Genomic DNA, 26,860 nt, shown 5'->3' with positions numbered 1-26,860 from the left:
ACTTTTGAATCTGTATACCCAAATTCTTATATATATGATAATGCCTTCGTCGCAAAAGTTTTATTTTTGAATATTTTTGAGGATTAGATATCACAGCTATTATCATTGTTAGGTTACACTGATAAAAGATAGTTATATTAACTAGTACAATTTATTTTTGACTAGAAAAATAAGGGAAAATTCATCGAAAAGCAAGAGACTAATTGATTCTTTTTAAAAAACGGAGATTCGTATTTTCAGATCAGTTAAAATTACAAAGTAACCATCGAGTAGTTGTTTCAGGTTCGAGTAATGTGAAACATCCAATCACTTGTGACCAAAACATGTGATGAATTTTTGATTGCATATACTTTGTTTCATAATAGACAGTTCAGGATTTAATTTTACCCGGTGGTTATACAATAAATTTTGACAATGAGCACGTTTTTTCGGTTGTTTATCCTCTTTCTGTTTTATTATTTTCTGAGGACACATGCATCAAATTCACAGAATGACAGACCCATTATTGGTATGTATCTGGATTTTTTTTTTTCTAGTGAAGAAAAGCATACAAGTGTCTTAAATATATGTGACTTTTATAACATAATAACCTAAAGATTTGGACCCCCTCCCATTTTTATTGTTTCACCTTTTATTTGTAGTCATAATTTAATTATTTTTCTTAATAATTGGTAAATAATTTTATGTACTTAAACCAAATAATTTTTTTTTCTTTCGATATATGTTTCTTTGTCATATCCTATTATATATTATTTTTATTCCTGTTAAGTGCTGTTAAAGATTATGGTATTTGAAGCTATTTGATGTAATACAGAGTTTGATATGAAGCATATTGATGTATGAAAATAAAATGTTTAAATAGAGATTATTCATTATGCTTTATTTTTATATTTAAATTACAAAAAATCTTCATTTTCTATTGGTTAAGGATGTATTTTATTAAGGTTAATATTTTGGATTTCATTAACTTCATTTAAGAATACAGTTTAATTAGTAAAACTTTCCTATTTCATACTGATTTACAAATATTTTTTTTTATTATTGATTTTGGTTTTGAGAATGATCTTTCAGAGTTTTATACTCTGTTTCATCCTAACTTGGCAGTAGTGTATATTCTAGGCATGCCGAATCACAGTCACTGTGAGGGGAACTGGGTTACTTTAAACTATAAAGTTACTAGAAATGCAGATCGCTGGCGGAACTTTATCTCGCAAATTTTTCGCCAAATAGTAAATATTTATTAATTTTATTATATTATCATTTTAAATCAGAGAATTTTTTCCTTATTTTCATTATTTTGTTCAGTATTATTGATACATTATTTTAATAAATCATTAAAGTTCGTTCATCGTTTCTCAAAAGAAAACCCTAAATCTTTCAATATTCTATAAAGCGTAGTTCGGTTAATGTTTTTAGAAAAGATATCTGTATCATTGTTCACATCTTTTAAAACTTAATCTAATGTTGGGATCTCATTTCTACAAATAAATACATGGATTTTTTGTCAGATACAGGATAATGTAAAATCATCATATTTTAATGTAAAATCATCATTTTTACATCATCATATTTACTTTTTCATAAGATGGCCTGAATGTTTACCTACTGAGCCTGGTCGCTTCTTTCCAGGGGTACTTTAAGGACTGGATGCCTTTATTTCTGTTTTCATGTTGCACTTTTTGTTGATTTCACTCGTCTTGAAGGTGTGCACAGCGTATTCGGTGATAACACTTTTTCTTTTTCAGACATTTTAGAAGTGAATAGAAATGACGAATCGAATAAATATTCAACAATCAAAACTATTAACTACTCATGTGATTAATAGTATCAAAAATATCAGCTGGTAAAAAGGAGGGAATAAAAAAGTTCAAAAGATGATAATGGTTGGGAACTAAATGAAGCTGAGTTGGCGGAGACGTAAAAGAAAAGCGCGCCAAATATTTGACCTTGAAGACCGGTTCTAGCCAAAGTGGAATTCATTATGTCAATCGTTTCATTTTATTCGTTCGCTTTATTTACAAAATACTTAACAGATAAACACTTCTAACTTGAGAATAATTTTAAATACATACTGATAAAAAAAGGATTTCTGTAATTTATGATATTATTTGATAAATTTCTGAGCATTTTAACTATTTTAAAGTCGGAATTGATGGGGAACTCTTTCCCAATGTGGAGCGTCACATTTTCTGCCTTTTACAATACTGCCTAGTTTGGGTGAAACAGAGTATAGCTACATTTACTGAAATGATTTAGTACATAATATAAGCTGTGCATGCATTAGAAAAGTTTAAAAAATTGATTATAAAGTTTACAGTTCATTTAATTCTGCTAATCCTGTGAAGCTAATAAAATTTTCATGTTCTTCTTTAAATGATGTCTTAACTAAAGAGAACTAGGATGGAATTGTTGAAGACACTAGCTTGACTTTCTTTTATTGCAACTTACTAGAAAAGAAGGGAAGTTTTAAAACAGTTCAGTTAATTTATTGCAATAAAAAAAAGTATCCTCACAGCCTGGATCTAAGACTTTGATACAGTTCTTGACAGATTCACTGTAGACCACTTAGGCAGTAACAAGGGGTGGATAAGTTAAGTGTAAATGATTGCAAAGACATTATTTTATAATTATTATAGATTTTTAAATGTAGAAGTCATGAAATCTGGCTAAAGCAGAAGCATCATTGCTTATAAATAAGCAGTACTGATTGCTTATAAATAAGCAGATCACTATCTATAACTGTTGAAAGCTAATCTCTGGAGAGAAATCTGTAAATTTTATTCTCATCAGAAAACGCACTGTTTTTAGCTTTTGGTTTGCTTTTTAATGCCTAATGCTCAGTTGCAGCATTCTACTAAAACACTCTTGCAAATACTTTTTTTATTAATAATATATTTTCTGGTAACCTATAACTTACCCAGAAACCTTTAATTTAAAATGGGCTGTATAGTAATATTAATATAATAATAGGTTTGACCCACTCATCAACATCATCATAGTGTAAACAGTTTCTTTGGTTTTTATACATTCATTTTTTTTAAGTTTAAATAAACTTTATTTCTGATTGGATAAATACTTTCTGAACTTGAAAGGTAAAAATATGAATATTCTTGACAAAATTTTTCTTCCTTACTCCAGAGTTCTAAGGCACTGATCGTCTCTTTATAATTTCAGATTGTTTTAACTTTATGGTTGAATTAAAAATATATTTCTGTTTTAAAAGATTCTGCTATAGATTTTGTGCAAATTTATATCAGAATTATTTTATTTTAATTAATAAAAATTATATTTATTGGATTTAAACTTCTTATAAGGGATGGGCACGGGATTGAAATTTGAGATAAGGATGAGATTTAGTATAATGATAGTATACATTTAGAATGTTCATCCATGAAAATATTAAAATGCAATGGCCAGTAAATTTCAAGAAAATGGTCCTCAAACTTTTTGTAAAGTTTATATACTGATGACTCCCATTCCGATGCCTGACGATGTCAGAGTTCGAACCTGACTAGAATTTTTTTTCTTTTCTAATAACTTTTATTAAATTAAAAATGTACAAATTCTCTTAATTCATATGTTTTTAATTTTTTCATCCAAAATAAATATTTATAATCAAAATACATAATAATAAAATTAAAATTTTAAAAGAAAAATTCTAAATACAGATGCATTTTTTAAACAAAATAAAATTATTTAAATTTATTTCATTATTTACAGATAGTTTTAGTTAATATGTTACTTATTTTTATGCAAGAATAAATGCTCATTATTTTAATACTTAAATTGTAATTTAATATTAAAAAAATAGTAATAAATATAACATAAATAGTGATAATTATTAATTATAAATACTCACATCGTAAAAAAAAGTTATTTAATATTTCTAAAAAATCATCCTATATACATTTACTTTCGATTATATACAAGAACCAGAATGGTAACTAATTAAAAACATTCAAAACAAAATATATTTCGAATCTTGCACAACTAATAAATGATGATTATCCACAAGAGCAAGATTTCTTTAGGAGATTTATGGGAAAACAAACTTCATTTGCATTTAAAAATATCTCACTTTCATCAGAAAGTTGGGCAGCGTATAATGCATACCTTCTCATCTTATTAAAAATTGGTGATGAAAGTTGATGTTGTACAATTGATTGAATTTTTACACTATCTTCGCAAGAATTTATTTCTTGGTCATATTCGATTAATTATGAATTTTGCATACACTTTGAATCATCTGCCTGCGCATTCAATAAATTAACACCTGCTCTCTATTATTTCTTTTGATTACTGCAGTTGGGGATGTTTGCTTACATATTTAACAAATATCAGCTGCTCCCTTCAATTTTTGATATAAATACAATTTTGTTGAGTTAGAATTGATAATTTATTATTATTAAAATCCAAGAATTTAAAAATCAATTGTTTGAAAATGATGCAAGCAAGTTAAATTATCTGTAACCATTAATGTTACATTTTTAATTATTTTTCCTTTAAACATTAAATTATAATTTAAGTATTAAAAGAATAAACATTTATCCTTGCATAAAAAATAAGTAGCATATTAATTAAAACTATCTGTAAATAGTTAATTAAATTTAAATAATTTTATTTTGTTTAAAAAATGCATCTATTCTTAGAATTTTTTTCTTTTAAAATTTTATTATTATGTAATTCAATAATAAATATTTATTTTGGATGAAAAAGTTAAAAACATATTAGTCAAGAGTATTTGTAAATTTTGAATTGAATAAAAGTTATTATAGAAGGAAAAAAAAAAACCTAGCCAATTTCGAACCCTGAGACGATTACTAGACAACTATGCCATCAGGACGGGAGTCAAGTTATCAGTATATAAGCTTTACCAAAAGTTTGAGAACCATTTTCTCAGAATTCACTGGTCATTGGGTTTTAATATTTCCATGAATGAACATTCTAAATATATACTATCATCATATTAAATCTTATCCCTATCTCAGATTTCAACCCTGTGCCCTCCTCTTGTTAGGCTAGAAAATTGTAATATAGTAAGAAATGTTGTTACTTTTTTTATTTTTATGGTTCTCACAAAAAATCGCCAAAAAATGCTAACCATTGCCAACCTGATGATTGACAATTCATTGTTAGTGATCTTAGTATAATGAAAGCAAGACTTTTAATTGACAAGTAAATCTAGAAATGCAACCATTTTAACAAAATCTTTGCATCTTATGTATAATGAGGCTTTGCAATCTTAACATAGTTAGAAAATAGCCAAATAAATCCATTATTTTGGTGTAATTATCTGAAAATAAGAGGAATGCAGCTATCTTGGTGAAACCTGGCATCTTATGTATAATATAGCTTAGCGTTCTTAAGTATAACTGAAAAAAGCCTATTAAACTCATTTTATTGGCAAAATCTGAAAATTACCAAGTAAGCCTAGGGCCATAAAAATAAATAAGAATGAAATATTTTAACATTGATTATAAATTATTCATATTCAATGGATAGTATTTTTAATAAATATTTATTTCAGCTGTCAAAATATTTATGTTTAATGGCCTTGAAGTTGTGTATTCACTGATATTAAAGATAGCATGTATTATTTCTATACTTATTCATAGAAAAGAAGAATTTAGCAACTTGTAATTTGCTGTCTGAAAAGGAAATAAATTTTATCTCATTATGTTTTTGACAAAAAAATTCAATTTAGTTATATATAACTATTTGAAAGAAATATTTTCAACAAAATTGTATGATGATTGTTATATGATTAAACTAAAGTTACAAACAGTATTTTATTACAATGAATCTAAATTGCTGTAAATTTAGAAGTTTATATCAGTATAAGAATTCTATGACTGATTAATATAATCAAAACATTTATTTATATAATGGAAAATCTTTTAGATACTGAAAGTTAAATAAGTCACATAGCAACTTATTAAATTTGATTTATTTAAAAAAGAATTAGTTTCCAATTTCTGCTACAAATGCTATTTCTCATTAAAAATTTATTAATAATATTAAAATAATTTAGTATACTTGTAAAATAATATCCAATTTGCATTTGAAATATTATTTTTATTCACCTTTGTTTATATTCTGGATTGTTTTAAAAGTTTTATTCAAAAGAATAGGGTTATTTATTTTTATAATGGAAACCATATTCCTTGTGTTTATAATTTAAATGGAAAGACCATGGGAATTTAAAAGGGTTGGATTATATTTTAAAAAGGAATTGTATAAATTATGTATTTATGCAATTCATATTCTAAATTTGTGGCAGCTTTGGAAATTTTATTTACATGTTCTGATTCTTTTCAATTTATAATTATGCTCATGTCTAAATTTTGGATCTGAAATTTAATTAATGAGAGTAACTATGGAGGTGTAATCCTTCATATATTTGTGTTTACTTTTTCGTATATGAAATATAGAGAAAATATTGTAATTGTCAAAAAATTCAAATTCAGGATATTGATAATTCTCCATTTTCTGGACCTCTCTGACAAGAAAAAAAAATGGCTTATGTAACAAAATGATTTAAATATTTTAAATTTAGTATGAAATTGTATGACTACAAGTGTAGTTTTGTGTCAGATTTTTTACTTCATTTGCTTTCAAACATCTAAAACTCTTTTTTTTTTTTTCGGATACTTTTCACTGCATGCTAAGAGTTAATTGCCAAAACAATCACCGAGGTTCACGATAGAATCAGTAAAGATGCTAAATTCGCACCAAAAGCTAATACTTTGTGAATATTGAAAGTCAATGTCGTGCAAGGCTATCTCTGGGATAACATCTTTATTAGAAAGTATGCGAGAAAGTTTTGGGAAGCCAATACCCACTGCTTATTTTTTCTTATCTTTCTTTAGTTTTTATACATTCATATTGAGCTATAATTATTTATATCTATGCAGAATCGTATTCAGTGATTTATAAATATTTTGATATATATATGCTATAAATGTATGTTTTGTGCTACTTTCTCTTTCTACTTAACCACAAAAAAAAATTAGTACTTCTCCAATAGGAGAATTTTGATCTTTGTCAGGCTTGAATGTTGGACAACATCCATTACTCTCTGCTTATGAGAGATAGCACAAATGTTTATCAGATTTTTGTTTGAAAGCTTACTAACAAAAATAGTAAAAGAATCAAAAGTGGTTTAGAAATTAAATTTAGAAGTGAATTTGATTATGTACATTTTATCTTGTTAAAATTTTATTTATTGATTGATTGCAGACTTTCAAATTCGGATTTCTATATTATATTTGCTTTCTCTGTTTATTTTAATAGTATTTACTTTATAAATTGTATCAGTTTGAAAATAAATGGTCTATAAAGTATTAAAATATTTTATAGATATCTTTTTTTGGTGTGCAATATATGTGAAAATCAATTGGGACTTTTGCACCATTAACATTTTATTTTTCTTTTCTTGTCATTATAAATTATGTGAATTTATGTTTGAAGTTTACAAATGAGATGTATATACTATTTGAAAATAGTATTTTAAATATGTTACAATAAATATAATACAATATGTTATAAATTGTGTATCCATTTTTTTATAGATTGCATCGTTTACTTTTGTATCAGAAGTTTAATTTAGACAAAACAAACTTAGAGAGTGCATTATATTTTTTTATGTAACACATTTTATATTTGGATGATAGATATCTAATGTCTGTGTATTTTTAGGAGTTGTAACAGAAGAAATAAATTCCACCATCGTGCCAAGTGCTAAAAGTTATTTACTTGCTTCATATGTCAAATTCCTTGAAGCAGCTGGTGCAAGAGTTGTTCCTATATGGTAATGTTTATTTGTGTATACATACTGTATATTTCCAAAATAAACTGTAATTGGATTTTTTTTAATTTGAAAATTTACCTGAAATTCAAAATTCTCAAAAAATAAAATTTAAAACAATTCTTGTAGTTTTTAAACAAAATATTTGGAAAATAATACAAATCAGGTAAAGTGAATTGAATGTTTTCCAATCAAATTGCTATTAAGTGAGTTGCTTGATACCAATGGCAGTAGTTTTAACTTTGGTATCTGTGTGAAGCCAACATTTTTTTTTCTCATACATTTGTGGTCTTTTATAAAATCTGTGCTAGTCTTATTTCCTGTGCCATTTTAATTTTTTATTTGTAAATTGAGAAATTTTTGAATAGCAAATTTCAAACTTTCATGAATTATTTTTGCAAAAGATTCTGAAGAGCCATTTAGCACTTTTTCATAAATTATCTATTCAACATAATAAACTAGCAATAATAATTTTGAAACTAAAACAAGTCATTTTTATAGAGAGATTAATTCACTTTATTTAGAATTAATTTTTTCTTTAACTTAAGAAATATAAGCTATAGAAATTTGAAAAAAAATCTAATATTTGACAATATTTAACTCTTTATTGCTGGCGCCTAGCTAATAAAAATGTAATTACATTTTTTGTGAGGTTAATGGATCTGTATATAGTGCCAATAGCATAATTTAAATTGTTTTAAACTTTCAAAAATTTCTTAGTTTTTATATGGAAATATACAACATATCATTTAACAAATTATGTGGTATGGTTATTGTTAGTGGAATTATTTGTATTTTATTAGATCGTTATAAATATTTTATTCAAGTTCAATATTTTGTTATTAAATTTTTTCTAAATAAATATTTTTTTATAAATTGTGGTCATTTTATTTACAAGTTGCCTCATAAAATATAAGAATACTTTGAAAAACCCTTACATTAAATATAAATAGCATTCATCAAAGTTTCATAACATAATGGAACTTTATTATAAATATAAAAATATTATGAACCTACACAAGCTTTGTGATTCTAAATAATAATTTTTTCATGTTTTATAAATAGAATTTTTCTACTTTAAAACTATTTTGTCATAAATAGTAGCTTAACCAGTTTTGAAAATTACAATTACTTGATAGTTAATAATGCTTATAATATTAAAACAAAAATAAATTTATAGGACATTAAATATATAGTGTAATTTGTTGGGCCAGTGTGTTGGTTAATTTAACCTTTTTTCTTTGAGAGCATTCTGGCTGGTGATAATTTATCTGAAAGAAAGCCTTCATGCTTAACATTCAGCAGAGATAAAAGATAAAAGAATGGCATTTCCAGGAAGACTGAGCGCCTTCTATTAACGTCATAAATTTTATAAGGAGGCAACTTGGGCGAAATTTTGATAAATAAATTGTTGACATAAATTGATTGTTTGGAATTCTCTACTAACAAGCATATATATGTTTCCTGTTTCATTTAAATGTATTTATTTATGTGTGGAGGAAATGCAATATAATATTAATTGTTCAAAATCAGCTGTAACTTCAGGAAAATATAAAATGAGTAGGCAGACATTTGGGACATCTTTTCATAAATTTATGTAAAAGAAGTGTCATAGGGCACCATTGTTCCAACATTTTAATTATTAAATCAAGTAACAAAAAAATTAATGCTATCATTTTTTGGGTGATATTTCTGACAATGTATTTATGAACAACTAGGACTCCTTTTTATGTTATTAATCTTTCTTAAATATTTTTACTTATTGTTTTAACATCTTGTATATATATACTGATATAATTCATACATTATAGTAACTAAAAGTTACAAAGGGAAAAAATAATTAAATTATTCTTATAGGGTCCTTAAACCAAGAAGCTATTATGAAGATATAATGAGCAAAATCAATGGGTATGTTTTTAAACAATTATAAGAGTTTCTTACTTATATAAATATTTTGATTTTTTTTATATATTTTCATTCCCTCTTTCTTATATTTAATGATTATGAATTAATATAGGAACCATACGGATTAATTTTAATCCACAATCATATAACAAACAACAGATTTATTACACCTCATTTTTCTTTACTTTATTGGGCATCTAACTGAAGGAAAAAAAAAAAAATCAAGTCAATGCATTTTTTATTCTAGTTATATATTTGTTTTATAAATGGATGTCATTTTGAAAGAAAAATTGTTTGAATATTTTGTGTTGAATCTGTATAAATGAAAGAAATTCTTAAATAGTATACTATAGAAAAGCAAGTTACTTAATAGATCTCTTATATTGCTTATAAACATTATGAAGCATAAATAGAATTTTCATGGAGATAAGGTAATAATTATTTAAATGGCTATTGTTTATAAAGTGAAACTGTCTTTTTTGTACAGAAAAGTGTATTTTATCTTCATTGTTATCATTTCACTGTTGGCTATTGTTTATAAAGTGAAACTGTCTTTTTTGTACAGAAAAGTGTATTTTATCTTCATTGTTATCATTTCACTGTTAGCTATTGTTTATTAAGTGAAACTATATTTTTTGTATAGAAATATTTATATTATCTACACTATTATCATTTCACTGTTAATTATTGTTTATTAAGTAAAACTATATTTTTTTGTAAAGAAAAGTTTATTTTATTTCCACTGTTATCATTTCTATTGTATAAATGTATTACAAATATCTTAAATCATTATAAGCCATCAGGTTGCCTATTGCAATTTTTAATCAAATTTTATACCATTCTTTATGAAAGAAAATTCAGTTTTAGTAATCAAAGATCATTTGGTATACTCCAATGCTTTAAGATTTGAAAATTTTCTTGGAGCTACTGATATTCTCATTTTAATCTGAATATAAATAGATCATTTTGGTTATATAGTATGTATATTTCACATTTCCTCCTAAATTGAGTCAATTTTTTAAAAAAATATTATTTAAGACAAAAGGCAGAATAGGCCAACTTTTCAAATTATGAAAGTTAATTAAATATATCAAATAATTAGAAAGTGAATGATATTTTATCATTTTTCTGCTACAGTTTAAAAAAAATGATCATGCAATATATATATATATATATATATATATATATATATATATATATATATATATATATATATATATTATTACTTTTCAGTGATACTAATTTCATTTTTGTGCAATTAATTTTTCAAAATTTAATAAATAATGAAAATAGGTGCAAATGATTTTGAAATAAAGAAAATTATGAATTCTATATTGATAAGCAATAGCAAAATTTTAAGCTACTCTGTTTCAATTTCTTGACATTTCTGCTTCATTTTTAAATATATTTTTGGTAAAAGTTTATCAGTTTCAAAAGAATTTGAAAGATTATGTATTAAAAGTAAAATTGCAAATAAGTGAAAGATTTTATGTACTGTGATATTTTATTTAAAATAAGCTTTTGGATTATAAATAAGTTATTTAAAAAATATTTGTTTATGAACTTACTGACATTCTGTCAAATGCCATTATTAAATTAAAATTTTTACTTTTTGCACGCAACACATACTTAAATTTTTGCTCACAAATACTGTAGCAAGGTTTCATTACATTTAATTTAAAAGAATTAATTAAACCATAAGTGTTTCATTAAAAGTATGAAAGTTCTATCCTGAGTAATGGTACGTATTTGAGCTAATTAAACATAAAAATTTAGATTAGATTATATGTATGTTGTAATATTTTATATAAAGCCATTTTTACCTACAAATTGTTGTATATATATTGCCATACTTCAACTTAATATATATGAAATAAGTTATATAACTTATAATCTCAAAAATAATTAAACACACATGGAATTAGGGTTTCATCTGCTGGGAAAAAAGGAGAAGGATAAATGGTTGAATGAATAAAAATAAAGGAACAGTAACATTTGTTGGCAGCACCACATAAAAATTGTCTAGAAGTTTCTTCTTTAGATTTTTATGTTTATGTGGCATTGTGAGCATTTATTTTTATTTTTTTATTTTACATTTAAAAGTGAACAGAGTTAATAATACTATTAAAAAGCATTTTCTTAAATTTTATTCATGGCAATATATATTTATATATGTGTAGATATATATAACTAAATTGATGACACCTATTTGAGGAATGTGTTGTCTTACTAATTCAAATAAGAATTGGAACACTTTATGCATTTGTAAATTTTGTGTGATTTTTATATTGAATTATAGTTATTTCTGAGAATGTCATTAATTAAATTTCCTTTTTTGTTGTTGTTGTTGTTATTGGATATTGTTTACTTAAGTGTGATTATGCAAAATCTTGGAACTATCTATTAAAATGATGTATTCATTGAAAACAAGAAACACTATTTTAAGTTTATTTTTTATGCTGAAGAATTTTGTTTAGGAAATTCTAGCAGAGCTGATTTGAAATATTTTTTTAATATTAAACTTGATGTGCAATCAATGTTAAATTATTTCAATTACTATTAAGTAGCATAAGTATGATTATTATTCAATGCTATATTGTTTATAAATAGAAATTGTTAATAATTATTAATGTACATAGTTAACTTCTTGGTGATTAATTCATTAATTTAAGAAATTCAGCCTTTTTTCCCTCAAACCTATGCCATTTTTAAAGCAATGATATTAATTTATTTAATTCAAGGTTGATAACTTTCATTTCTTCCCCCACATATTTTATAGGGTACTTTTCCCTGGTGGTGGCAATATTTTAAACAGCAAAGGGTATGGAAGAACTGGGCAAGTAATATTTGAGATTGCTACTAAGGTAATTTCTTTCGATGCATTTAATTATACTTACATTCTGATAATTGAAAATTCTAAAATGAAACAATAACATTTAGAAAAGGTAAATATTATTAGAAATAACAATCTGTAGCTTTCAGAAGTGTTGTATTTCTTCTTTTAGGAACACATTTGTTTTTAGTAAATAATTTTTTTAATTTATTTTATTCATTTTCAATGTTATTTAGAAATTATGTTTTTCCCCCAATGAATTTCTATTTATTGAGAATTTCTCTTTTTTCCATATGAAGATTTATTCTTTATAAGATAATGTGGTAAAATTTATATCATCATCACCAAATCATAATATATATATATTTCCAATATAAAAAGTTTTCTTTCTTACATTTTTTAAAAAGTTCCATGAAGGCAAAAATCTTATTTGTTAATAATATTTTTTAATCGAAGATTTTTGAAAATGCTTTGTTTACTAAAACTGTATGCACTTGCTTAAAATGGTTTAAATCAAATTATATACTCTTCCCCCCACCCCATCCCAATGTTTTAAAAAGGCAATAGGTGACATATTTTTAGTCTCTTAAAGTTATTATTATAGCAATAAACAACAAGTATAAAAAGGAATGCCAGACAAAATTGTCTGTAAATTAAAGTGTGGAAATAATGGTGATAAATAAAATTTCAGTCACAGTTTAAAATGTTATAATACCAATGTATGATGTCTTTTTTATTTTAATGTATTTTCTGTAATAGTAAGTTAAAGAATAACCAACTATTAGAAATAAAGGTTTTTCATGAATAAATTAATGACCTGTAACATTTGATTGTCTGAAATTAAACACTATCATCAATTACCAAAACAAGTTTTGATTTTGTCAAATTAATATTTTTCAAATCTGTTACATTCAGTTAATTACTAACAAAACCATCAATCTCTCTGGCACTTGAATAATAGGTATTCCGTTTGGTATCTTTTACAGAATCAATCAAAATCTACATATTTTTTTCAAAAATTAACCACAGATCATCTCACATTACTTCTTTACAACCTTAGCCTTTTATTGAAAATCGCAAAATCATCATTTTCAAATTGGTACGAATTTATCATAAGTTTAAGCTGGTTCATTTCAATTTTTTAATAAGTGGACTGTAATTTTATTTAAGTCAAACGACAATTCGAAAGCCAATTTTTTATTTCATCGAAGTTTACCGACCCCACAACGATTCAGTACGAAACTGTTTTTAGAACTGATCCCATGTCAGCAGGGTTACAATAAATTTTATCGCTGAAGCCAAGTCAGTGCATGGTTGCAACATTCTTTAACAAAGAGCGCCAACGATGCTGTAACATTCCGCCCCGCGTTGAGTGTTTATGCAACACAAGTTACAATTCAATATTCAAAGTTATAATCAACAATATACAACAAAATATTTTTTTTTTCAAGTTCAAATATGAAAATATATATCAAAAAAGACATAGAAATATAAATAAGTATGAACCATAAATGTACAATTAAATATGTAAAAATAGAAAATAAACATTTGAATATGTACAGAACAATATACAGTTTTTTTTATGTACAGATTAGAAAATCAAGTCTGAATGGGTAGAAGGCAAATTTTAGATTGGTCTTTTAAAATGACCATTTTTAGTTTTGACAGTTACAAAACGAATTTTGTCGTCCTGTTCGGGAATAACTTGGCTTATTCTTCCAAGACACCATTTAAAAGGTGGAAGGTTATCCACCTTTAGTAAAACCATATCATTTTTCTTAATATTATTTTTTGAAAACCGCCATTTTTTTTCGGTCTTGCAAATGATTTATACTCTGTTTCACCCTAACTTGGCAGTAGTGTATATTCTAGGCAAGCCGAATCACAGTCACTGTCAGGGGAACTGGGTTACTTTAAAGTACAAAGTTACTAGAAATGTAGATCGCTGGCGAAACTTTATCTCGCAAATTTTTCGCCAATTAGTAAATATTTATTTACTTTATTATATTATCACTTTATCGCAGAATTAATTGTTTCCTTATTTTCATTATTTTTTCAATATTATCGATACATTATTTTAATAAAACATTAATGTTATTTCATTTCGTTTCTCAAAAGAAACCCCTAAATCTTTCAATATTCGGTAAAGCGTAGTTCGGCTAATGTTTTTCGAAAAGATATCTGTATAATCGTTCACATCTTTTAAAACTTTATCTAATGTTGGGATCTCATTTCTACGAAAATATGCATGGATTTTTCGTCAAATACAGGATAATGTAAAATCATCCTATTTTACAAGACCTGAATGTTTACCTACTGAGCCTGATCATTTCTTTCCAGGGGTACTTAAAGAACTGGATGCCTTTATTTCTTTTTTTCAAAAGGAAAACTGTTCATTGCGAAACACCTGTAAGGTGCGAAACTTTATCGACGATTTGATTGATAGAATCTTGAGGGTTTTTTCGGAGTCGAGAATAAACGTTTAATATGTTTCTGCATGCTGCACTTATTGTTGGTTTCACTCGTCTTGAAGGTGTGCACAGCGTAGTCGGTGATAACACTTTCTCTTTTTCAGACATTTTAGAAGTGAATAAAAATAACGAATCGAATAAATATTCAACAATCAAAACTAATAACTACTAATGTGATTAATAGTATCAAAAATATCAGCTGGTAAAAAAGCGAGAATAAAAAAGTACGAAAGATTATAACGGTTGCGAACTGAATGAAGCTGAGTTGGCGGAGACGTAAAAGAAAAACGCGCCAAATATTTGACCTTGAAGACCGGTTCTAGCCAAAGTGGAATTCATTATGTCAATCTTTTAGCTTTATTCGTTCGCTTTATTTACAAAATACTTAACATATAAGCACTTCTAACTTGAGAATAATTTTAAATACATATTGATAAAAAAAGGATTTCTGTAATTTATGATATTACTTGATAAATTTCTGCGCATTTTAACTATTTTAAAGTCGGAATTGATGGGGAACTCTTTCCCAACGCGGAGCGTCACATTTTCTACCTTTTACAATACTGCCAAGTTAGGGTGAAACAGAGTTTTATAGATAGTCAGTCAACCAGTGTTTCCAGATTTGTTCCATTATTTTTGTCAGTCTTTGCCAACGGGTTAGTTTATTGTCTAGTTCATTTATTACCGAAGTCTGGGATAGAATTTATGGGCCTGCCTATTAAAAAATGGCCTGGAGTTAATGATTTCATGTCCGAAGCATCAGAAGATAAAGGTGAGATACGTCTTGAGTTTAGGATGCCTTCTATTTGAGTAGCAACAGTTAAAAATTCCTCATAAAATAATTTTGTACCAGCAACAGTTCTTTTTAGATGATGCTTGAAGGACTTAATCCAAGACTCCCAGAGTCCTCCGAAATTAGGGGACGGAGGGGAAAGAAATTCCCAGGAGATATTTTCCATTGATAAAAACCTGGATAAATTTTCCATTGATAAAAACCTGGATAAATTTTCATCAGGAAAATTAATAAGTGAAGCGAGTTTTTTCATTTCAAGCGAGTTTTTTCAACAGCCTCATATTCAATCGAAGTAGAAATTCTACCCAGAAACCGATATATTTATTTTTTGTCTTCGTAAATTCGCGCTGTCAGCAAACTGCTTTGTTACAAAATTCGCCTGAGAAGCGCTATCAAGTATTACTCTTGAGAAATGGCCATAAATATTCTGAATAAGTACTATTGCAGTTGGAAGTAGAACGCTTTTATTCTTTATAAGAAAGCAGGCAGAGGAAATATGCTGTGAATCGGCCAAGGTCACATCTGTTGGAGATAAATCAGTTCTCGGCTCCGAAGGAATTGCTTCGGAATGAGTAATATTTTCTCCTCCGATCGAAGGTTTGATGTCTGTGCAAGAGATAATTATGCTTACTATTTCAGATGTTACACAAGTACTTAGATTGGCGACAAAAAGCTAATTTGTGTCCTGGTTTTAAACACAACACACAGAGGGAGTTTTTAAACCATAATTAAACGTTCTACATCATTTAAATCCAGAAAACTTTTGCATTTATAGATAGGATGATTTGCTGGTAGACCACAAACAGGACACTTTGATGAAGTGTCATTTACCTTTGTTACTAAAGTACGTGGTTTAGAACTTTGGGAAATAAATTTTGATTTTGGTGGTCGAACGATATTACTTTGCAAATTTCATAAAATTTGGCATATTTTTTCAATAAATTTTATAAAGGTATCCCAATCAGTTAGCACATTTGACGTCAAAGTCATTTCAAATTGTTTACGCGATTCTTTATCCAATTTCTGCATAACAATATTAATCATTATAGCTTCACTTAGTTTATCCAAATCTAAATCCTATAATTTTAGAGCTCTTAAATGTTTATGTAATTGATCAACTAATGATCTTAAATCTTTGGCACTTTCATTGTGCAATTTTTCAATCGAAAATATTTCATTAATGTGAGTATTAATAATAAGTCTTTTATTATCAAATCTATCTTCCAAAGCTTTCAATAAGGAATGAAATGTATCGTCATTCGATATCATCCGAGTCGCACTTCCAACTAAGCATGATTGTAAATAGTAAAGCTTTTGCGACTCTGCAAGTTGTTTGTTAGAAGAAATTAACGAATCAAATTGAGCTTTAAAAGTGCTCCATTCCTCAAAATTACCCGAAAATTTTGGTAATTGGATTTCTGGCAGCTTGATATTAACACCATTAGATTTATTAATTTTTGCATTCCCATTTTCATGCATGCAATTATTAAAAAGTTTTTTCAAGCTTACCTCCAATTTTAGGAGATCCGAGTAGATATCCTCGAAACTATTTTCAATTTCCACTAAATCTTCATCTTTTTTCACAACTTTGTAGTAGTCTTGTCTTAAAAGTTCAAACGGATGATTTAATTTACGCACTTTATCCAACTTGACTTCAATTTCTTCTACTTCAACATCTTCTAACTGCTGATCCTTTATTGACGTTAATAGTCTAGTTATTTGCGCCTTGATTCCACCACGTGCCCTATTTAACGAAGTAATGTCTTTCTCCATTATTATTTATTATTCAAATCGAAATTTAATTAAAATTCAAACTCCGGCTCGACGGACCAAATTTTATGGTACGAATTTACCATAAGTTTAAGCTGGTTCATTTCAATTTTTTAATAAGTGGACTGTAATCTTATTTAAAATCAAACGACAATTCGAAAGCCAACTTTTTATTTCATCGAGGTTCACTGACCCCGCAACGATTCAGTACGAGACTGTTTTTAGAGCTGATCCCATGTTAGCAGGGTTACAATAAATTTTATCGCTGAAGCCAAGTCAACGCATGGTTGCAACATTCTTTAACAAAGAGCGCCAACGAAGCGGTAACACAAATTTCTTCCTCATCATCATATTTTCTTTTTACTTGATATCATTGTCCTTGTTTTTTTCTGTGACATCAAACTGTGTCAAATCATAATTAAAAATCAACTTATATGTAATGATATTTTAAACTTTAATTTCAATTTAATTAATTTCCTAAGTTTTATTTTAATTTAGCATAGTAACTTCATTCTAAAAATATTCTCTTATTTCGTGATCCAATTCCACTTTCTCTAAGTAATTAATACAAGAGAAGCTATGTAAAATTGCTGAATCGGCTAAAAGCCTAACTTTCCCACACTCCGCGTGAAGAGACAAAATCCCGCTGATGAGACAAATTCTTTTTTAAAATCTCCCTTTGTTTCCCCTACCTTGTCCGCGCGTGTAGCGGAAATCCCTATCGAAATCTCATTAAATATTAGCACTATGAAGAAATATTTTCCCTGTCGATTTCTCAGGTTATATAAGACCAGGGATAAAATGTCTAAGAGCTTTTCCCTCATATTCCTTTATGCGTCGTTCTTTGTGCTCATCCCTTGTACATATGCCTGCTTCTTCAAAATGAAATAAAACGAAGTCACGAAATCAAAAGTATCTTCACTGTCTTCAAACTGCATTCTGCTTCACATAAAACAATGTTATATATATATATATATAGTAGGCATCAAGAGGATAAAGAATCACCATACAATATAGGGTCGCAAACGACGTTTAGTAAGAGAAAATAGCACAAATATAGGGAGTCGGAATAGAAAAATTAATAAAAAAATAACAAATGGTGTTTCAACTATGATTTTTTTTAAAAATGAAAGCACATTATTAAAAGCTTTTTCTTAGGTAGGTAACATGCGGATTTGATGATCTAGGGGATCGTAAATTACTGAAAACGAAAAAGTAATTTAGAACACATATTTGCAAAAATGTTAACACTTGAAGAAAAATAAAAGCTTGAAAATGTAAGGAATTTTATATTCTATAATTTGATATAAGCATGTAGTGTGGGAACTGTTGAGTTTTAAAGATGTTCAAGAAAAACTAAAATGGGAACCAAAAAATATCACTGCAATATCAGTACCGATGTTTGCAGAGAGCGTTGTCAAATTCGAAAGATAAATTTAGAACAAGGATAATAGGCATTAATAGATGAAAAATTACCAGAAAACTTAGGATCGCAGGTAACATTTATTCAGTGAAAATCGTAAAAACAGACGTCGGAAAGAGAATGAATCTGGCGAAGAGAATGGCCCTATGTATGCGAGGATTAGGAGCAAGGTAATCGAGAATAAGCCTTCTCGAATGTAAATTTTTCATGCGCTCGAGAAAATAAAAAGCAGAGAGCAAGTATTCATTAATGAGCATTGAAGAATTGATGGTCATTAAACTTCATTCGCAAACAACAAGTCAGATTTCATGAATGTAACTAAAATGTGCTAGTCTCCATCATGTATTGACCAAATGTTCTGGCGTACAATTGTCAATATTCCCTGCAGTAAATCTGGAGGAGCGTGCTGGAAGAAAACAAGGTACTTTGTGAAGTTGAGGCTTTCGAACAAAAGATACTGGCCAAATAGATGACACTGCCCAGATATTAATATCAAACTTGTGTTGTACGTTCGACGAGATAGTGATGTGGGGATTTTCGAATGACCAAATATTTGCATTGTACGTGTTGAAGACACCTTCTTTCGAAAAGCAGGCTTCATCTAAGAATAAAACTCTAGCAGAAAAGTTTGCATCTTTCTGTGTGGATCAAGAATCCAGAGTGCGAACTCCTTGCGATTTTCATTGAAAAACGTTACCTGCGGCCCTATGTTTTCTGGCAATTTTTCCTCTACTGAATGCCCACTATCCTTGCTCTGAATTTTTCCTCCGAATTTGACAACGCTCTCTGCAAACATCGGTACTGATGTTGTAGCGATGTTTTCTGGTACCTATGTTAGTTTTTCTTGAATATCTTTAAAACTCCCCAGTTCTCACACTTCACGTTTATATCAAATTATAGAATATAAAATTCCTTGCATTTTCAAGCTTTTATTTTTCTTCAAGTTTAATATTTTTTCAAATATGGGTTCTAAACTGCTTTTTCGTTTTCAGTAATTTATCACCCACTAGATCATCAAATCCGCATGTTACCAGCATGAAAAAAAACTTTTGGGAATGTGCTTTCACTTAAAAAAAAATTCGTTGTTGAAACACCATTTGTTATTTTTTTATTAATTTTTTTACTGTTTCCAACAGTTTTTCGACTTTCTCTATTTTTGCGATTTTCACCAATTAAACGTCGTTTGGGACCCCATGTTGTATGGTGATTCTTTATCCTCCTGATGTCTCTATCACCCCTCTGAATTTGTCGGTCGAATTCGGCAACATCCTGTACGTGAATATATATATAATAGATCACATCACTGATTTTTTTCTTTAAATGTTGTTTTAAAAACTTGTTTCTAATTGCTCTCACAGTTAATTGAGAATAGTATCTTGGTATTCAGAAGAAATTTAAAAAAGAAAAGTGATTCCAGCAGTATAGTGACTGAAAGGTGAAAGGTAGTATTGGTTACTTGGGTACCAGTCATATTTTGCGTCAATGGAATAAAATATTAGTGTGTTTATACTAATTTTTAAAAATGAAAATTAATTCATCACAAGTTGCAGATTATGCCTTGGGCACCTGTTATCCTTGTTTTGCCTTTGATTGAATCTTACTTGTAGCTTTAAATATCCTACAGATCCTTAGAAATATATAACTTATCAACTCACTTTGCAAATAACGTTTGTAAATAAATAATGATACTAAGAAAAGTTTTGATTTTTTTTTAATATGGTTGAAACAGAAAATAACACTAAAGGAAATATGAAAGTATTTTTTGTTGTTGTTGTCTTCTGTTAGAATGCCTTAAATAAGATACATATTCACTATTCCCAATTACCTTACCGGACTTTTCTGAGGTTTTACTTATTTATGTTTCTTACAATCTGAGGTAAAACTGTAGGTGCTAAAACGCGAACCCTATGCAATCAGGAAGTAAAGTAAGGTTGTAATGAAGTGAAGTAGTTAGAAAACAGTTAATGTTAAGAATATGAATAAATTTAATTTATTACAAATATATTCTTCTTTTTAAAATATTATCGTAATACAGTATATATTCTACTATATTGTTTGTAAATTCATTAATTTCTTGTTACAGATGAATGATAAAGGAGATTTTTTTCCTCTTTGGGGCACATGTCTTGGCTTTGAATTATTAAATTATGTAGCTGCTGAAAAGTTATGGATGAAAGCTTGTGCTGCTGAGGACTTGGCTACAAATATAGAATTTGCTCAAGGTGAGAAAGATTTTTTGCATAATCAATAACTGATAGTTTTATTATTATTCAGGTATTTTACTTTTATAGTTTCCAACAGTATTAGGAAACATTTAAAATTTCCATACATAAAATTTTTATCACAGCTGTTTTGCTACATATTTCATTAGTTTTAGTTTTATATTTCTCAAAATTTGAACAATAATCTATAGTTGTTTTTTATATTTACATAATGAAATGCTCACCTGTAAATTATAAAAGCTGAAAGGCATGTTTCCTTGTATACACTTCATCTGTTTCTTTAAAAATATAATTTGATTAAACAATACATTACTCTATTAAATGGGGAGTGAAATATTATTATAGATGAATCAATCCAGTGATTGTGTAGTGGAAAGTTCAGCAGGCTTAGTAAAGAATAACGATACTTCATTCAACACAAAAATATGAAACATGGGTAACAAAATACAGATGAAGCATATACAAAACAGCACTTCCAGAAATAAATTTCTTATAAGCGGCAGATTTCAATTAAACAACCATAACAGCACTGTACACTTGAAGAGATTTCACTCAACTACTCACTTGAACTCATTTGACTGTTTCTGGCTGGCTGAAATATTCTGAGTCTTTATTTTTATATCCAAAGGATCCAAGGCAAGAGTCATTGATCTAGCTATCTGTAAAACTGTCTTCTTTACCAGGAGACTTATTGCATAAAGAAACAATATTACAAATTCAAATCAGTATTGAATCATAATTTTTATTGAAAAAAAGGTAATCATTCTTTTCAATTGAAAGTAAGATGTATGAAAAGAAGTCTAATATGTGAATTTAAAAGTTTTAGTTAAGTATGCAATCAAATAATTTTTCACTAGATCCATTTTGTATAATCAAATGGGCTAGGAAGTTAAATTGGCAACTGTTTTAATCCGTTTTACTATTCCTACATCATATTTAAAAAAACAACATATTAAATATTCTGTTTATTCCAACTGGTATGACTAATGAATCATAAACACTTCACTTGTTCAAACTTATTGTATAATTTACAGAATTTTTACTTAAGTTTGCCTAGGAGGTGTTATTCATATTTACTTATTATTCAAGTTCCATTTTGCTTAAAATGCATTTGTCTAATATCATTTTATTTCACCATATTCTATCAGAATGGTCAAACTTTAAAGCCCAGCATTATCATTCTGTCAAAGCTACAAGAATTTACTTATCAAAATTACATGATAAATTTTCTAGTGATCATTGTTTTTTATTTTTGAAATTTGTAAAATTTTATAAATTTAACTGAACAATGGTGTAATTTTCTGGGTTTCTTTTACATTAATTGTTTCATTACTGTATAATAATATTTTTTTTTTAACTTGATACATCTTTAACATCCATTCTATACAGTATAGTCGTTTAATTTTTCTTACAGGAAAATACCTCCAAATAATAATACATTATCTTTTTTCTATAATGTTTGATACAGATGGGGAAGAACATTTAGTTCTTTATTGTTGAACATGAAGTGAATTCAATATTAACTTATGAAAATTTTTCACAGTGCTTTTTTTCTTTGTTTATCTAAAATTAAAAAAAAATATTTTAAAATGAAAATTGCATTAGATTGTATGAAATAGAATATTTTTGTTTGGTATTTTACATTTAACGCATTTTATCATCTTCTCATTTCTCTTAGGTTTCAAAAATAGTAGGATGTTTCAGGATCTTGAAAAACCTTTAGAATATAAAATGAAAAACCAGAGTGTAGTTATTCATTATCACCAGTGGTGTTTAACTCCTCAGGTAACTGACATAGAGAGATTATATTGCTTTTGATTTGTCAAGTTATAAGATTATTATTTGTAACCAATTTTCCATTTTTTTTAATTGGTGAAAACATTATTAGTTCTGTCTCTTTTCTAGAATTACTCATTATCTGGACTAGACAAATTTTTTAAAGTTCTGGCTTTGAATCGAGATGCAAGAAATATGACTTTTGTATCAGTTGTTGAAGGTAAACAAAAAAAAGTTGTTGTTCTTTGTCCTCAGGCATTTATTTTTTAATATAAATTTATTTTTGAGAAGCATTTTATTTTATGTATGCAAATTTTTTATTTGGGGGGGATTTTTTTATTTATGATTTAAGATTTTTTAAAATAAATGTTAGTGTAATTTCAAATGCCAGTTGATTTTCAGTTATATTAATATAGCTTTCCTTCTAAAAGAATTTTTTTTGTTTGTATAGTTTATGAATTATGCCATTTATTTTATATCATAATTTATTAAAATTAATTTTAATTCTTTGAAAAATAGGATTTATTTATTTATTTATCTATTTTGCAGCTTATAAATATCCTTTCTATGGGGTTTCTTTCCACCCAGAAAAAGTTCTCTTTGAATGGATATTGTCCAAAACTCACCAGCACATTCCTCATAATTTAGATGCCATTCGTGTTTCTCAGTATTTTGCTAACTTCTTTGTTAATGAAGGTGAGTAAAAAACATTTGATTGACTTACCATTATTTCAATTTTGTTAGTTGAAATTTTCAATGTGATAGCTTTTCTGATGAAACTTCAGATGTTTATCATTTCATATAGTTATTTCGACACATGAAAAAGTCGTTGGCATTTTTGTCATTTCTTTATATTTAATGTTTAATGATTTGATCTAATAAGCATACATTGAACTATTTGCCTGCCATATTCCTTTTCATCCTCATGTGCTAGTTGAGTTTCTTAAAGCTTATGTGGCAAACTTATTTTATATAATAAATTCAAAGCATGTGTTATATATTTATTATAAATAGAGCAAAAAAAGTATAGTAGATTTTTAGTGACAAATTTTCATCTCAAATTTATGATTGAGTTTACTTGATATTTGAAAGTTTTTAAAATGGTACTTCGTTATTTAATTCTGTTTCTATCTCTTTTTCCTATTTTTAAACTGTTTTCTTTTTTCAATTTGCATAAATATGTTCTCTAAGGGAATATTTTTAAGTGAACTATATTACATTCTATTTCTTATTTGTTGTCAGTCAAATTATTAGGATTGTGAATTAATTTTAAGGGATCTTATCTTTGTAAAATTGAAAGCTCTGCTTAGCCAGATTGTGCTCTATAGATGGGAATAAGTTGTAATTTGCAGAAGCTACATATGGTGAATATGATCAATGAAGTAAAACATCCCCTTTTCAGCATTTCTAAGTATTTTTTATTACTTGAACAACATGTGATCGGATGTTATCATGTTGAAAAATTACTTTATCACGCCTCTGCTCAAATTGCAGTACTTTTTACTGCAGTCTATGGCTCAAATGCATCAATTGTACTCAATAATGATTCCATTCAGATGGAGCAGTTCTTAATACATAACACCTAGCTGGTTCCACTAGCTATAAAGCTTGAGTATTTGGCCTTGCCATCAATATTAATGTATAACTAGGCAAGTCTCACGATTTTCTAAGTTTTGGATTATTATTGGATATCCATTTTTCATTGCCACATACACACACACACTCATGCACAAAACTTTCTTTTTTAATCTTGAAGCAATTGTTTAGTTATAAAAAATCGCCGTTTATCATATCTGGGCTTTATTTTATATGGTTGTGAATTCCCTTGCTTTTGAATCATATCAAGTGGATTCAAATATTTAGAAAATGTTGTGCGATTAATATTTAACATTTCAACAGGTTCATCTTGCATTTGACATGAATTTTCTTTGAATAATGCTTCCAGTTTCTGTTCTTTGATCTTTTTGTTCACCAGAGCTTTCTTTATAAATTGCATTGAAACCAATTTTCACATATTTTTATCGAGAGTTTAAGTTCACCATAAATTTTCAACAGTATTTGACAACTTTCATTTGCACATTCTTTAAAATAAAATAAGAAAAGTAACATGTCCTACAAATATGTTTTGTTGGCTCATAATTCAATATCTTCAGAATGCAGAAAAAATATATTGTTTAAATGTCAGCAAAGTGACACATAATAAAAAGTGAAACCCAATAGCAAAAGTGTCCAATGTAAGTTTTGCCATTTATTATAAAGCCTTCAAAGTTAATTCACAGTCCTTGTAAATATTTATATATTTTTTTAATTATAATATAACTATCAAGGTAATTATGGATTCTAAACTTATAAACCACACAAGGCCATTGTTGTTTATATTTCAAATGTTGGTATATATATTTTACATCATAACCAGTTCTAACCTGAAAAACCACAAGTAATTATTCCATTGATTGAGCTTGTTATTTTTAAATCAAATTTTAAGTTTCATGTTTTTTGTAAAATATAATCACATTTGATATAACATGTAACATGCAAAGCATAAAACAAAAACTATCACAATTCTTATGTTTTGTGGTAGTTTTTTTCTTTAATAATTATTTGTTTTAAAAATTATAATAATGTACAAAATGTAGAAATCTGGAATCTTGATACATAATTTATGTATAGATGAAAAAAAATAATTATGTTAATTATTATTTGTGTGTTTAAATGACGATTGCTAATTTTTACAGCAAGAAAAAGTTCTCATCAGTTTCCAAACAAAAAGGAAGAAGATATTGCTCTCATATACAATTACAATCCTGTATTTACAGGACAATATGGAACCAATCCTAATACACAAACTTACTACTTTATGCAGTAATGATTCTTTTATTATCACATTATTTGCTTGTATTTAGATGGCAATATACATTTTGTTTGATTTTATCTCATTTTAAATTGTTTAATCTGTTAACAGATTTTTTAAAAAGTTTTTATAAATGTTATTGTTAATATTATTTTAACTAAAAATGAGTATTTTAAACCAAAATTCAGAAACTTTTTTGTAAAATAAATGAATAATAAATAAAATATCTCTAAAAATATTTAATTTGCCATTTTATTATATTTATAAATGTTATATATTTTTAATGAATGTATATGTCGATACAGTGTAGTTTTCAAAAGCTGTATGATTTTAATTTTCATATTGAATGAAAGATGTATTTTTAATTTTTTTCTCCCTACCCAATTGAATTTTTTTTTACATATTTTGAAATATGCTCTATTTTTCATGCTTTTTTTTTTTCGTCCATAGTGATAATTTTTTTAAAATATAGTGTGTATTTCTAATAAAAAGGATCTTTATATCTAAGATTGCAGTATTTTATAAAATATATTTACTTCGACATCAATTATTTTTATACATATTTTTTTATGAATTGATGGTATATATATATAATGTGCATACACATAAAAAAGAATTAAAAGGGGTTGCAAGATTTCCTTTATGCTAGACTACATACTTGCAAGTAATTAAACTTCACATCTATGCATTGTATCATTTTCTTGTAAAATATCTGAAATGATATTAAGAGGGGAAAATCAGCTATAGAAATGCAGTGCATGCTCTCTAAAGTGGAAGAATAGCTACTTAAATTTTGTTTTATCATCAACACTTAGGTTTATTTTTAAAAATTTGACAACTATTTTTAATATGTTTTTTATGCTTTTTAATTCAGTTGTGATGTGTCTGTTGTTAATTTTATAATTATTTTATAAAGTTTTGTAATGTGACGTTATTGTAGTGATTTTATTATTGTTGTTGCTTTTCATTTTTGAATTTACTACTTAAATAAACTCGCTTTTATGCAATA

General features: G+C 27.0%; 1 protein-coding gene across 1 annotated transcript; it reads left to right on the top strand.

Annotated features, from left to right (window-relative positions):
• Positions 1-26,860, top strand: LOC129988588 (gamma-glutamyl hydrolase-like). The gene is made up of 9 exons (XM_056096840.1): positions 1-508; positions 7,699-7,810; positions 9,665-9,715; positions 12,492-12,576; positions 21,086-21,224; positions 22,903-23,009; positions 23,130-23,220; positions 23,550-23,696; positions 25,736-26,860. The coding sequence occupies exons 1-9, from the start codon at positions 415-417 to the stop codon at positions 25,864-25,866; spliced, it is 957 nt and encodes a 318-aa protein (XP_055952815.1). The 5' UTR covers positions 1-414; the 3' UTR covers positions 25,867-26,860.

This window comes from Argiope bruennichi, chromosome 10, assembly GCF_947563725.1.
Source record: "Argiope bruennichi chromosome 10, qqArgBrue1.1, whole genome shotgun sequence".
Classification (NCBI taxonomy): Eukaryota; Metazoa; Arthropoda; class Arachnida; order Araneae; family Araneidae; genus Argiope; species Argiope bruennichi.
Note: the sequence above shows the minus strand (reverse complement) of the source record. Positions and strands in the feature narration are given on the sequence as shown.